Here is a 12,223-nt window from a genome sequence, read left to right as displayed (position 1 = left end):
CACGTCACTCAAAGATGCTCAAGGACAAGTGTTTGTAGCTTTGAGAAGGGTTAAAAAAAAATCATTTTTATTTTTTAAATGAAAATAATAAAACAAAAATAAATTTAAAAATTAAAACAGTCACCCGCCCCCATCCAGCCACTCCCATAAAATATATATATATATATATATATATAAAGAAAAAGCAAATTGTCATAATTAAGAAGTTAGAATCACAAAATGTTTTTGAATAAAAGACAAATTATTTTTCAAAATAGCTGCCAACTAATTTCCGTCAATCGACTAATTGTTTCAGCTGCACTTGTACATTTTTTTAATGTTTTGTGTGTAAAAATCTTACTATGTAACACATAGTAACTTAAGTCTTTGAATAATATTAGTAGAGAAAATATATTGCCAAGCCACAAAAGCCTTTGACCCAACATTTTACAAAGAGGATGAGGAAGAAAGCGAGGAGCATCATGGCAGAAAGCTCCCATCCTCTCTTCAGCCAGTTTGAGCTCTCGAGCTCTGGAAGGCGCTATAGAGTCCCTCTGGCATATAAAAATGTATTTAAAATATCCTTGATCCTGAGTGTCATCAGTATCCCTAACTCAACAAAGTGACTGATGAACCACAGACACACTGTGATCTGATCTAATGTCTAAGTGTAATGACGTTAAATGCCTGTCGTACTCTTTGTCTGCTTTTTACAATGTTGTCTTTTGGGTTTGGTGAGCCCAAGACAAGTTTCTCCCCATGGCGGACGATAAAGATTTATTCTATTCCACTGTAGTACTTATGTGAATACACTGACATCCCACCACTGCTCTGGACAGTTGTCACATGAGCCAGTTGGATGCTTTTCTATTATCTCAGTTGTGCTATTGAAATTGGAATATCCAAGATTTATCCTGTCAAAATCAACTGTTTCCTCGACCTGCCCCTTTCAAAATGTTGAATTGACTTGATTTAAATTACACAGAAACCTCTCCCATATTTCAGTTTCACTCATCTTGCCTCTCTTTCACTGCTTTATCCCAAACTATGGACTTCTGATTTGCTTAACAAGACTTATAGATCTTTGTAGAGCTTGTTCTGCTCACTGGTCCACCTCCTCTTTTCCCTTCATCCCTACTGTCACTACACAGGAACCCACATGAACAGAACCAACACTCCCTGATGGATGAGAATGGAACAGACCGGTTAACAAAACAAGCTCTGCAAAGAGACGCTGCAGCTCTACAAGTCCTATCCTGACAAACAGGGACAAACTCAACTGTCCAAAAGAACAAAGCTGATCGACACACATCAACTCATATTCAAGGCTGTAACTGCTGCAGGTGCACCTACAAATCACTCATCTGAAGAAGTGAATACTGTGCAAACAATGTTTATTTATTTAAAAAATAAATGTGTAGATGTTTTTCAGTTTGACATAAAATTATCGTTTTCTGTTCATAATAGTAAAAAAAAAAAAAGAGGGTGAACACATTTTAAAGACATGCACAGAAGCAGAGACTGAAATATCTCATTTTTAACAGCAACTGAAAACTTAACTGATATTTCAACACCACTGAACTCACAGCATTTAAATATTTTATTTTGAAAACCGTGTATGTAGACTCATTTGTTCCCGATTCACCTCTATGAAAGTTAAACACAAAATTTCTTGATTATGAATTTCAAAAGTTGATTTTTTTTTCAATGTTAACAAATTAGTATATTAAAAATTAAAGAGTCGCAATTAAATAAAAAAAATAGACAGAATTGCTCAAATTTCAGATCTAAAAAATTCTAGTCGAGTATTTCAAATAACACATCAGGCACAGCACAAACTGGACGACTCACTGGAGCCCTGTCGTTCTCCCCAGTAGTCATTTTTGGATTTAAATTTCCGAGCGGTGTTCTTGGATCATATGACTGACAGACCATGAGCTGATAGACAAGGGGTCAGTTTGACTGCAGTCAGACTTGATAGCATTTCCTGTCTGGGTAGGACGGATGTTACCATTTGAAATTTTTTGACTTGAATTTCTGGATCTCAATTTGACCAACCAGAATTTATTTTTATGAAAATTCTGAAACTTGGATTTTTAACATTTCAAGTTACAGGACATTAACAGACTCTATAGCTGCTCCACATTCAGCTCAGACCGTCAGCTGACTGCTTAAAGAAACTGGCCTCACACACGGCAGTATAAGAATTCAGTTTAATGAATGTCATTTTACAAAATAAAAAAGCCCTGCTAGACGGACATCCAACGCAAGAAATTACAACACAGAAATAAAAAAAAACAAAAAATCATCCAGGTTCTCAGGAGCCATTCACAGGAGGCTCTTCCTCCATGTCTTCTTCGTCCTCCTCTTGTTCACCCTCAATCATTTCCTCTCCAGAAGCTCCACCCATATGTGACCCCATCGGCATCTGTGCAGCCTCACCCTCCTCCTCTTCCTCCTCTTCCTCCACCATCCCAGCTGCACCTGATTTTACAAATAAACATTCATCCATCAGTGAATCCTCAGAATACATCGAGGTTATTAAAGAAAAGAAAAACTCAAATTCAGATTAATTTAAAAGGGAAGTGCTGCTCTTATCCTGGATTTTTCTTAGTCTGTGTTACAACACGTTCCAACTCTGTCTCAGCTCAAAGCCCATTGGTTCCTACTGAAGATTCAAGTCTTTAAAACCACCACAAATACATGATTTCATTGTTACAGCTGTTTCAAATTGGAGGAAGTAGTACATTTGTGGGGACTATTTTCAGCTGTGGATTAATCCACACATGGTGCAGCAGGTGTTTGTGGGACTGAGCTAAAATAAATTACAGTTTGTGTTCATGGTGATGAAGAAACATGTCACCGGTGCACTAGAGCAGCTCATTGATGAGTTTAACAATGGAGCTCTACGGCACAGAGGAAGAAGACACATCCGGCTCTGGATAGCAACGACTATTCAGGGACTACTATTGTTAATGGCTGGAAGTATTACTGCCCCTGCTGACAGATTTGTTATCTCTGAATAACAATGAAAGTAATTCTGTCCAAATGTGTTTAACCAAATCCAAAAGGATAACTGAAAACTTAGAAATGTCCACCAGGTTGTACAGTATCAGGGAAGTTGTGCATTAGTATTTGGTGAGCACTGACCTTGTCTCAGCTCTCGTCCTGGGATCTGACCAGCCTGTAGCATTCCTTTCAACCGCTCCACCTCTGCCAGCGATGAGGCGTTAGCGATGGCATTCTGAAATGCAAACATGTAAATCTCAGTTAATATGGTCCGACCTGTTAGTGAAAATATTTTCGGGGATCAGTTTAGATTGAACAAGATCTAAATCTCCATCTTGGTTATTTTAATCCATCAGTGGTGCTTCATCTCTGTCTTGTTGTATAACCATTAATTCATAAATGTGATAATATATTGGGGTGTCGGTGGCTTAGTGGATAGAGCAGGCGCCCTATGCACAAGGTTGTTGCCGCAGCGGCCCGGGTTCGACTCCAGCCTGTGGCCCTTTGCTGCATATATCGTATCGACTGGAACATGCTTCAACATTGTGACCAACATGTTCTGAGCATAAAATATGAAATAAAGTGGCACCTCTTTGGCAGTCTCAACATTTGAGTTGGACCAGTGTAAAACTTTCAAACCAGTTTGATATTAAGCCAAACACTGGACTGGAGTACCAGATTTTACCACTAGGTGTTGCACTTAACTCAGCAGCCACTCCCAAGCGGAATATAGTATGAAGTGGCTTTGTCACTGCAAACATAGCAGGCCATTATGTCAATCATGTTGTCACATTACTTATTACTAATAGATACAGTCAGAGTTTGCAGAAACGCCCACATTATGTCACATCCCACCCCACTGAGGGGGCAACACAGCATTTGTTACGATGCTTTCTGCACATCAAATAAACTAAAAAAATCAAGAGTTAATAGTTTGTTTCCAACCTGGACCCTATTAGAAACAGTGGACAATTTATGCTCACTACAAGTTCTTGTTTTTGCCACTGACAAGCTCAGACTGTGATTTTAAGTATCTGGCAACATGATTGGCTGCGGTTACATGATGGCTTCTCATTCTGAATGAAATAAATCTGAATGAAATCATTCGGAATTAAAGTCTTTCCAGGTAGTTTACATGGGAAATATTCATTCTGAATGAGGGTTTACACGGGAGATCAGTTTAATCGCCTTTATTCGGGTCAGCGCAAGGTTTGGGGCAGGGAAGGTTTCTGATTGGATAGGGGGCGGGGCGGATGTTACGTGTTTACGTTTACCAGAAGAAAACACTGTAGTCCTCGCTCCGGATAACAAGATGCTTGACGACGCCGTTCTTAGCGCCTTTTTCAGGCTTGTTTTGCTTATATTCTTGAAGCAGCAGTACGACAACAACCTTGTTCTGCTAATGCTTCATCTGTTGAGGAGGAGAAGGGAGGTAGAAGGTCGAAGAAGGGAGATAGAAGACTGTGCTTTGGCGAAACCGTTGAGTGCAACGAGTCCGACTGCTCTATCTCAGCCCGTTGCTATGCGCGCTATATACGTCATCATGCCAGAAGGGCAAGGAAACGAGCATGCGCAGAAAGACCGGAATGAACTTAAAGAGGAATGAGTGTATACAAGTGCGAGAAATTCTTTCATTCGGAATTAGAAACGGAATATTCCAGGCCCTTTTCAATCGCACTGGCCATTTTCATTCTGAATTAGGTGTTTACAAGATCACTTTCAATAGGAATGAACTTTCACTCCGAATGAAAATGAAATTAAACTGTCCATGTAAACGCACTCATTGAAAGGATCCCTACAAAGAAAGACATTTTAATTTAAGAGTAAAATCCTTTTTGTTTAAAGAGAATCAGCCCTGAAACGGCTATCTAACTATAAAAAAGTTGTGAGACTCCAAGGACCTGTATCCCTGCGTGAAAATGTTACAGCAGACTGTAAAACAACGGTCTCGAAACATCCATAGTATTCAGTAAAAAATGTAATAGTGTCTCTTATGTGAGTTTAAAAACGGCGCTTCCCAGCATTTACAGGCTGAAAAAAGGGACTGATCCCCCCTCACCAACTTCGTCTTCAACCACGACTAGACATCGACTCTATCTATGCAATACAAGTTGGATTTAGCGCCATGATGCTGTCAGCACAGGCTGCTCATGCAGGTGTAGCAACACTGGCTCACCTGCCTGAATAAAAGAGGGATGGGAATTCAAGCTCAGCTGTCAAAACATAACGACCCCAAAACACAGCGCCAACATTTTTCAAGTCAACAAACGAACCTTGATGGCTTCCACGTCAGCCTGAGATGGCCCCGTCCTCTTCTTCTCAAGCTGTGCCGCCGCTCCCGGAGTGAACCTGAAAGAACACACCTCAGTTAGACGACATGGACACACACGGGCTTCTCTGACCTCTCAACCAATGTAGTAATCTCATGTATAGTATCTTTTCTTGAGTCAAGTATTCTGATACATCGTCCTTAGACAGCAGTCCTGAGCAACACTGTGGTGAACGTCTCTGACTTTGGCTTTCAACGGCAGAGTTACGGCCCATTCAGAGGTCATGACCTTTACCAAACAAGGTGTGTTTTAACTGTGGGGACGAGGAACAAGGGATCAGTTTTTGGTGCAGATCCCAGAATTTTAAAGGGTTTTTTGTGTTGCAAAATACTCTTAAATCATTCAAACAGATGAACTGTAAATGACCGATGGTGACAGCGTGTGTTTTTTTTTGTTTTCATGATTGAACCCGTTCTATCAGCCAGGATCCAGTGATTCTGAGGAGCTGCTGTCTAACGTGGACTTTCATCTTACGTTTTCGTTCGCCTGGCAATATCCTTTGCAAGTTGAGCACCTCGTTTGCCTTTGAACATTTTCTCTGCCTCCTGGCGTTCCTATGACGATATCACACAGTTAAAGTGAAAAGCCTCATTAAGTACAGACTGAAGCTTTCATCCAAGAGGGGGAGCAAGGCCAGGCAGGAAAATGTACATAACACCAGAGCTTCTTTAGATGTTCAATGGGACGATATCTCCAGGTTAGAAGACTTTAGCACATCATTAATAACCACTGTGATGCTTAAAGGGAAATGCCCTGGTGTTTTAGCTTCCAATACATGTGATCCATAACTCACAGCTCATGCCAGGCCTTGAAATATGTACAGTCCCGTATCTCACATTTTAAATGGCTGTTAAAAAATATACCTGCTCCGTTGTTCTTACCTTGAGCTTTACCTTCTGGAAGTCAAGCACACGGATCTGTGGGATTTTGTTGATGACGTAGAGCCTGTAATGCTTCTTGTTTGTCACTGGATTCCTTAACAAGCTGGAAATTCAGTGATTATTACAAACATGTGTGATCTTCATTCAGCTGTAAACAAATTATATCACAGAGTGCTCATGATCCATACCTGAGAAGGTTCAACGTCTTCACTGAGGCCAGAGGGTCCAAGTCACCCTGCACATTAAACAATAATGATTTAGAAAACTACAGTAAAAGTGTTTGATGATTAGGGTACTGAAACCCAGCATCAATATGGCCTTGGCTCCTACACAACCAGTACCTACTGGACCATATCACAGCGCCAGACTGTGTGCATAGCCAGTGTGTGGTCGAAAATAAAGAGAAAGTGTGCGTGAGCGATGATGACGTGTGACAGTGAAAGTCGGAGCAAGAAGTTAATGTAGCAGTGCAGTGTGTGTGTACAGTTCAGGCCATTTGTCAGTGAATAAATGCTACAACTCTTCAAGACCCAGGCTCGACTTATGGCACAAAGAAAGTGCATCAACCATCATGCAACCAAAACAGGAGGAGGATAGCGCTTTGTTTGTCCCGGTAGCTATTGGTAGCCATTAGGGATGGGCAAACGATCAAAATTCATTATTCGATCATCAAAGAAATTAACGATCAATTATCTATTAATTGATAAGTGAGTATTTCAAAAGAGAGAAAACAAAAAAGACTGTCGCCGCAAGAGAGCGCAGCTGCCCCAGTTTTGAGCTTCAAACACCCAGGCCAAAGAGGAAGAATGGCACGCATGCGCAGTTCACTCCTGGGTGTTTACAACCGTTGCCAGCCAGGGCACACTGGTGTAGTGTTTTCAGAGGCCTCAAGGGAAGCCGCCGAGGTTTTGGAGAGCGATGAGAGCCTCCGTCTGTTCATGATTTTTTGCCTGGCATAGATCCGGCGGGGGGGGGGGGGGTCTCGTAGGCACGTCGGCTCGCTGGGCCTGTAGCATTGTAGGGGAAACACTGCGACTATCGAGCAAAATTGTTTGTGATCGATCAAAATCCTTAACAGTCAATCATTGATAATCGAAAATTGATGCCCATCCCTAGTAGCTATCCGCAGTTACCTGAGAGTATCAGTGTAATTTTATTTTTTATTTAATTTTATATACTTTATTAATCCCCGAGGGGAAATTCAATGTTTTCACTCTTGCTTGTCAATAACACACAGGTCCGAACACACACATGCACAAACAGGACCTATACATGCACAAAGTGGAGAGATGTCAGAGTGAGGGGGCTGCCCTTGATGAGGCGCCCCGAGCGGTTGGGAGGTTTGGTGCCTTGCTCAAGGTCACCTCGGCAGTGCCCAGGAGGTGAACTGCCACCTCTCCAGCCACCAGTCCACACTCCATATTTGGTCCGGACGGGGACTCAAACAGGCAACCCTCCGGTTCCCAACCCAAGTCCCTATGGACTGAGCTACTGCCGCAGTTAGTTTGCAGTAGAAGGGGACAGTAGGTGTGGAAGTCTGGACATCCAGTTTAGGGTTGGGTCAGTGCCATCGTCCATTGCCAATAGAGTGTGCCAGGGCTGACGTCAAAACCCGAAGTTTAGCATCGCGCTGGTTCCCGGAAGAGAAAGTGAATGTGATTTTTGCATTGCGTTTTAGATTATGTCAGAAAATAAGCTCTGTGGCTAACACAAGTTTATGATGCTTACAGGTTTTGTTCAGCGCGATAATTTTCACATATGAACACCTTTCATGCCGCATTTGAAGCTTAAATGCGATCGCCAGAAGTAAAAAGCTAACGTTAGGCTTTAACGGACTACATGACTACTCCACGGTCGCATCACTCTTGACGTCACCGCCACTAAGCTTTCAACTCATTTCGGCCGCTTTATTTTAAAAACATTGTATAATGGGGACATCGGACTGTTTAAGCTAAATAAGAAGCTGTAATGGCGGACTGCCAGCACTCTCGCCTGTTCGGGGGTGATGACGTTTAATGTCCCCGACAGGGTTTGTAGTCGTACTGAGCAACTTGTTTTTTACGACACGTAAAAGCTTCAAAATTCACAAGTAGGGTATTTACTGACGTGTTTTATGCCGTAGAACAAAACCTGAAACTTGCTTAAGCTTTTGTTAACCACAGACCTTATTTGAGGCATTTTACCAAAATCCCATTCAAAAAACGTATTGACTTTAAATGAGAGAACCGGAAGTGCTAAAAGCGATAACGGAGTTCCGGGTTTACTGGCACACTCTATGGCTGCCCATTATCAACCGCTAAGCCCAACATGCGATTTAAAAGCCCCCTCCCCATCCACACCAACACCAGGGCGCCAGTTTGCGGTGGCATAACAGCATTCATTGCATGCTTGCTAAGTCACAACTCTGATTTATCTACCAGATATACAGTTGGCTGCCAGCTGGGGGAACTCGTACCCCTTTTTAGCAACCAAGTTTGTAAAGATTTACCACCAACACAAATTACTATCCACTTGCATCCGCTGAGCTGACTGATGGTTTTTATAATTCATCTGTAAAGTCGCATAAATATCAAGGCTTCTGGTGGGCAGGTCACAAAGTCACAAAGCCAAATGGCTAGTTTGATGTGCTGTTAAGATGTTAATAATATTTAATCCAGCAGCATGGACAAAACAAATAACAAACAACAACAACAACAAAAAAACTTAAAAGGGATAAGATGTTTGGAGGATTTGTTGTTGTTGTCAGACTGTGGAGGAACTTATATTTTTCTGGTATTTCGATGTAAATCAGTCAAATTTGTTCTGCTGCTGAAACGTACTCACCAGCTCCTGAATGTTGTTGTTTGTGAGAACCAGTTCTGTCAGACCCGGCAGGGAGTGCTCCAGATTCTCACCTATACGACTGGAGAAAGATTTTATAAAGTTACACGCATGCAGCCGTGTACTGAGTGGCCAGGTATACTAAACAACATTTAATGTGCTCCAAATGGGAGTAAATTTACTGAATAGCAAGTACGATATTGAACCCACCTTATTGGAGCATAATTAAATAAACAACTTAACTATGAAATATAATCCCAAAATCTGAACTGTAAGAGCTCTGAACTGCTTCTTGGTTAATTTGAGTATCACTATATTTCCATTCATGACATCAGAGGATGTTGCAGCGGAACTTACCAAATCCTGTTGTTGTTCATTAGTAACGTTTTCAGTCTTTTGAGCAGAGGGAAGCCGTCCAGTTTTCGGACTTCATTATCAGAGAAGTCGATGGTGTCAAACTGGTCCAGAGTCGCTCCGAGGTTTTCCAGCACTGGGATTTTATAACCTGGGAGATGAAGAACATCAAAGTTGAGGAGGAACTTCTTCTAACATTTATTACATTTTTTCTCAGTATGATGAAACAGAGACATGTTTTTCGACAAAACCATAACCTGTGTGTTTCAGTTTAAAATTATTTTCATTAAAAAAATGTCAGAATGGTTCAAGTGTTTATGGTTGATAACAATGGGAAAGTGGCACAGCACGCCTGAGGTTCTTTTCTTCCAATTTCTCTTCGAATACTCATAGTCTGAAGCCTCTAAAAACCTGCTCTTCTCCCTCTTCCCTGTTTCCCTTCTCATGGATTATTTCACCTTTGTATTGTTTTTTTTTCTTTGTTTCGTTGTTGTTGTTCTCTGTAAAGTGTCTTTGATATGTCTCATTATTATTATCATTATCATTCATATAAGGTGTTTAAAAAACAACAACAATACACACTTCCCTCATTTGAACTCATTTTTTTGTCATACACATATATACAATAATGACTGCTGGGAAATATGTATGTTGATGTTGTCCAGTGTCATTATAACATGCACTGGGGCCCATCATAACTAGAGCTTTTGTTGATGGAAGTTTCTGTAAAGAGTCTCACCTTAGAAAATTACTAAAATAAAAAGGAAGATTCAATGTCCAGTTCATTTTCCCCCCAGTTCCATCAATGAGCAAATGTACACGGTATGACGACTGTCAATTTTATATCACAGTATACACTGAAACTGGTATATCGCTGCAATCCTTATCACAACTACCTTACGCCACTGCTGGCATTCATTTTACTTAAAAAACTCCTTTCAGAACAACATTTTAAAGTAATTGTCAGAAATGCCTCAAAACACAAATATGAATTATATACCACAGAGATCAGAGATCGCCCTCCGAAATATTGAGAGATTAATCAATAAAACCTGAAGATTTCAGATCAACTGTGTCAAGCAAACGCTGCTTCTACTAGAGTATAATACAAATTATGACTCTAAACCAGTATTTCTCAAATGGTGTGCCTTGATACAAATCCAGGTGTGCTGTGGGATTTTGTGATAACCACACATTTTTACTGCAATATTCATCTGAGCCTGTACAAAAAGTTATGGATGGATTTTTAACTGAATGTATCAGTATGTTGTGGGCACCCATTTACTAATAAAGAGGCAAACTCTAGATAAAGAACTGTTATTTAATTTAAAAGACCTTTACAGGCAACCAATTTGTCACAGTTCATGCGTGGCAATTATGAGTGTGAGGCACATCACATTATCTTATTATTTCCCATTTAAATGGGTGTGTTATTGGTGCTTTAATGTAGTTTCAAACAGTTTAAAATGAATTCTTGAATCATTTTGTCAACTATTTAATGAGTACTAGTTGGTTGTAAATTGTTATTGGATATAAGTGAATAAAAACAACCATTTCCATCGTGATAAGACGAGTGATAACACATCATATAGAGGCTGCTGTGCACAGAAATAAATACAGGTGTGCCTTAAGATTTTATTTTGCCCCTTTGGTGACGCCTTGGGCACAAGAAGTTTGAAAACCACAGCTTTAAGCGTTCATAAGCTGCAGACTTCAGATAACTTATCATTAATAACAAAACAAAAGAAGATTTTATGACTTTTAAAACACTACTTGTAAATCAGTACAATGTCTGTGCGCGCTCCCGTGAGGTGCACGCAACTCTCGGCGGGCAGGCACATCACTGGTAGACATGTTAGCAAGCTACGCTAACATCAGCTAGCATCGGTTCTCCCGTACTTTGACAACCGGACACAAAACTACCAGCGTTTCCACTAAATTCACTCACTCTTAGTGTTTCACAGCAGCTCTCAGTCGAGGACAACATCTTCACTGTTTCTGTATCGCTTTTATTTTGACTCTTAAGCTGCTGTGGACACTAAACAGTGGCTGTACTCACTGTGCAGCTGTGTAGCTTTCAGACGCTACCTAACGTTATGAGGTGCAGCTACAAGGCTAATATACACTTATTACCCGGGCCTTCATACGCATTTTGCTGTTGATATCAGAAAGTATTAACACCATGTGTTTGAATGGAGTTCAGCGTGAGGCCCGCGTAAAGACTGAGCTAGCTAACTTTACATGTCCAAGTGTGCAGCGGTGAGAAAAGTTGAACTCACCTCTTAAATCCAGCTCTCTGTCTCTCACAGGGTTCGTATACTGAGCTGCCTGCTCAATTAGCTCCGCAGATAGTTTCACCATCGCGAGGCCGACAGCAGACGTTACTAAATATTAATATTTTGGCAGTAAAGCGGTCCCGGAGGTTTGTAACGCTGCACACACGCTGTTTCCCGGAACAAAGGCCTGGGTCACTCTGTGCTCATAAAGGCGGCTTTATTGAGTGTCAGCGCCCCCAGCGGGCGGAGGACAGAACAACAGGACACCAGGCAGGCAGCAGAGCGCATTACAGTGCAGCGATGCTCACATTACATAGCTCTGTACTGCAATACAGTTTAGAGGAAAATCTAACAGCTATAAAATACGGACGCGTATTGCATTCACTTGACAAATAAAAAAGCCCCGTTTTTCGGAGTATTTTTTCTGTTTTTCTGAGTAATTTTTTTTCTGTTTTTCTGAGTAATTTTTTCTGTTTTTCGTGGTAATATTTTCTGTTTTTCTGAGTATTTTTTTTTCTGTTTTTCGTGGTAATATTTTCTGTTTTTCTCAGTAACTTTTTCTGTTTTTTGCATG

General features: G+C 40.9%; 1 protein-coding gene across 1 annotated transcript; it reads right to left on the bottom strand.

Moving 5' to 3' along the window:
- Positions 1-2,178: 2,178 nt before the first annotated feature.
- snrpa1 (small nuclear ribonucleoprotein polypeptide A') lies at positions 2,179-11,853 on the bottom strand. The gene is made up of 9 exons (XM_033631520.2): positions 11,653-11,853; positions 9,377-9,524; positions 9,023-9,101; positions 6,388-6,434; positions 6,200-6,302; positions 5,793-5,872; positions 5,262-5,337; positions 3,130-3,223; positions 2,179-2,463 (listed from the first exon to the last, which is right to left on the bottom strand). The coding sequence occupies exons 1-9, from the start codon at positions 11,732-11,734 to the stop codon at positions 2,297-2,299; spliced, it is 876 nt and encodes a 291-aa protein (XP_033487411.1). The 5' UTR covers positions 11,735-11,853; the 3' UTR covers positions 2,179-2,296.
- Between the last annotated feature and the right edge of the window lie 370 nt (positions 11,854-12,223).

The sequence above is a fragment of the Epinephelus lanceolatus genome, chromosome 2 (assembly GCF_041903045.1).
Source record: "Epinephelus lanceolatus isolate andai-2023 chromosome 2, ASM4190304v1, whole genome shotgun sequence".
NCBI classification, from domain to species: domain Eukaryota; kingdom Metazoa; phylum Chordata; class Actinopteri; order Perciformes; family Serranidae; genus Epinephelus; species Epinephelus lanceolatus.
The sequence above is the reverse complement of the archived record's forward strand: the minus strand, read 5'-3'. Positions and strand labels throughout refer to the sequence as shown.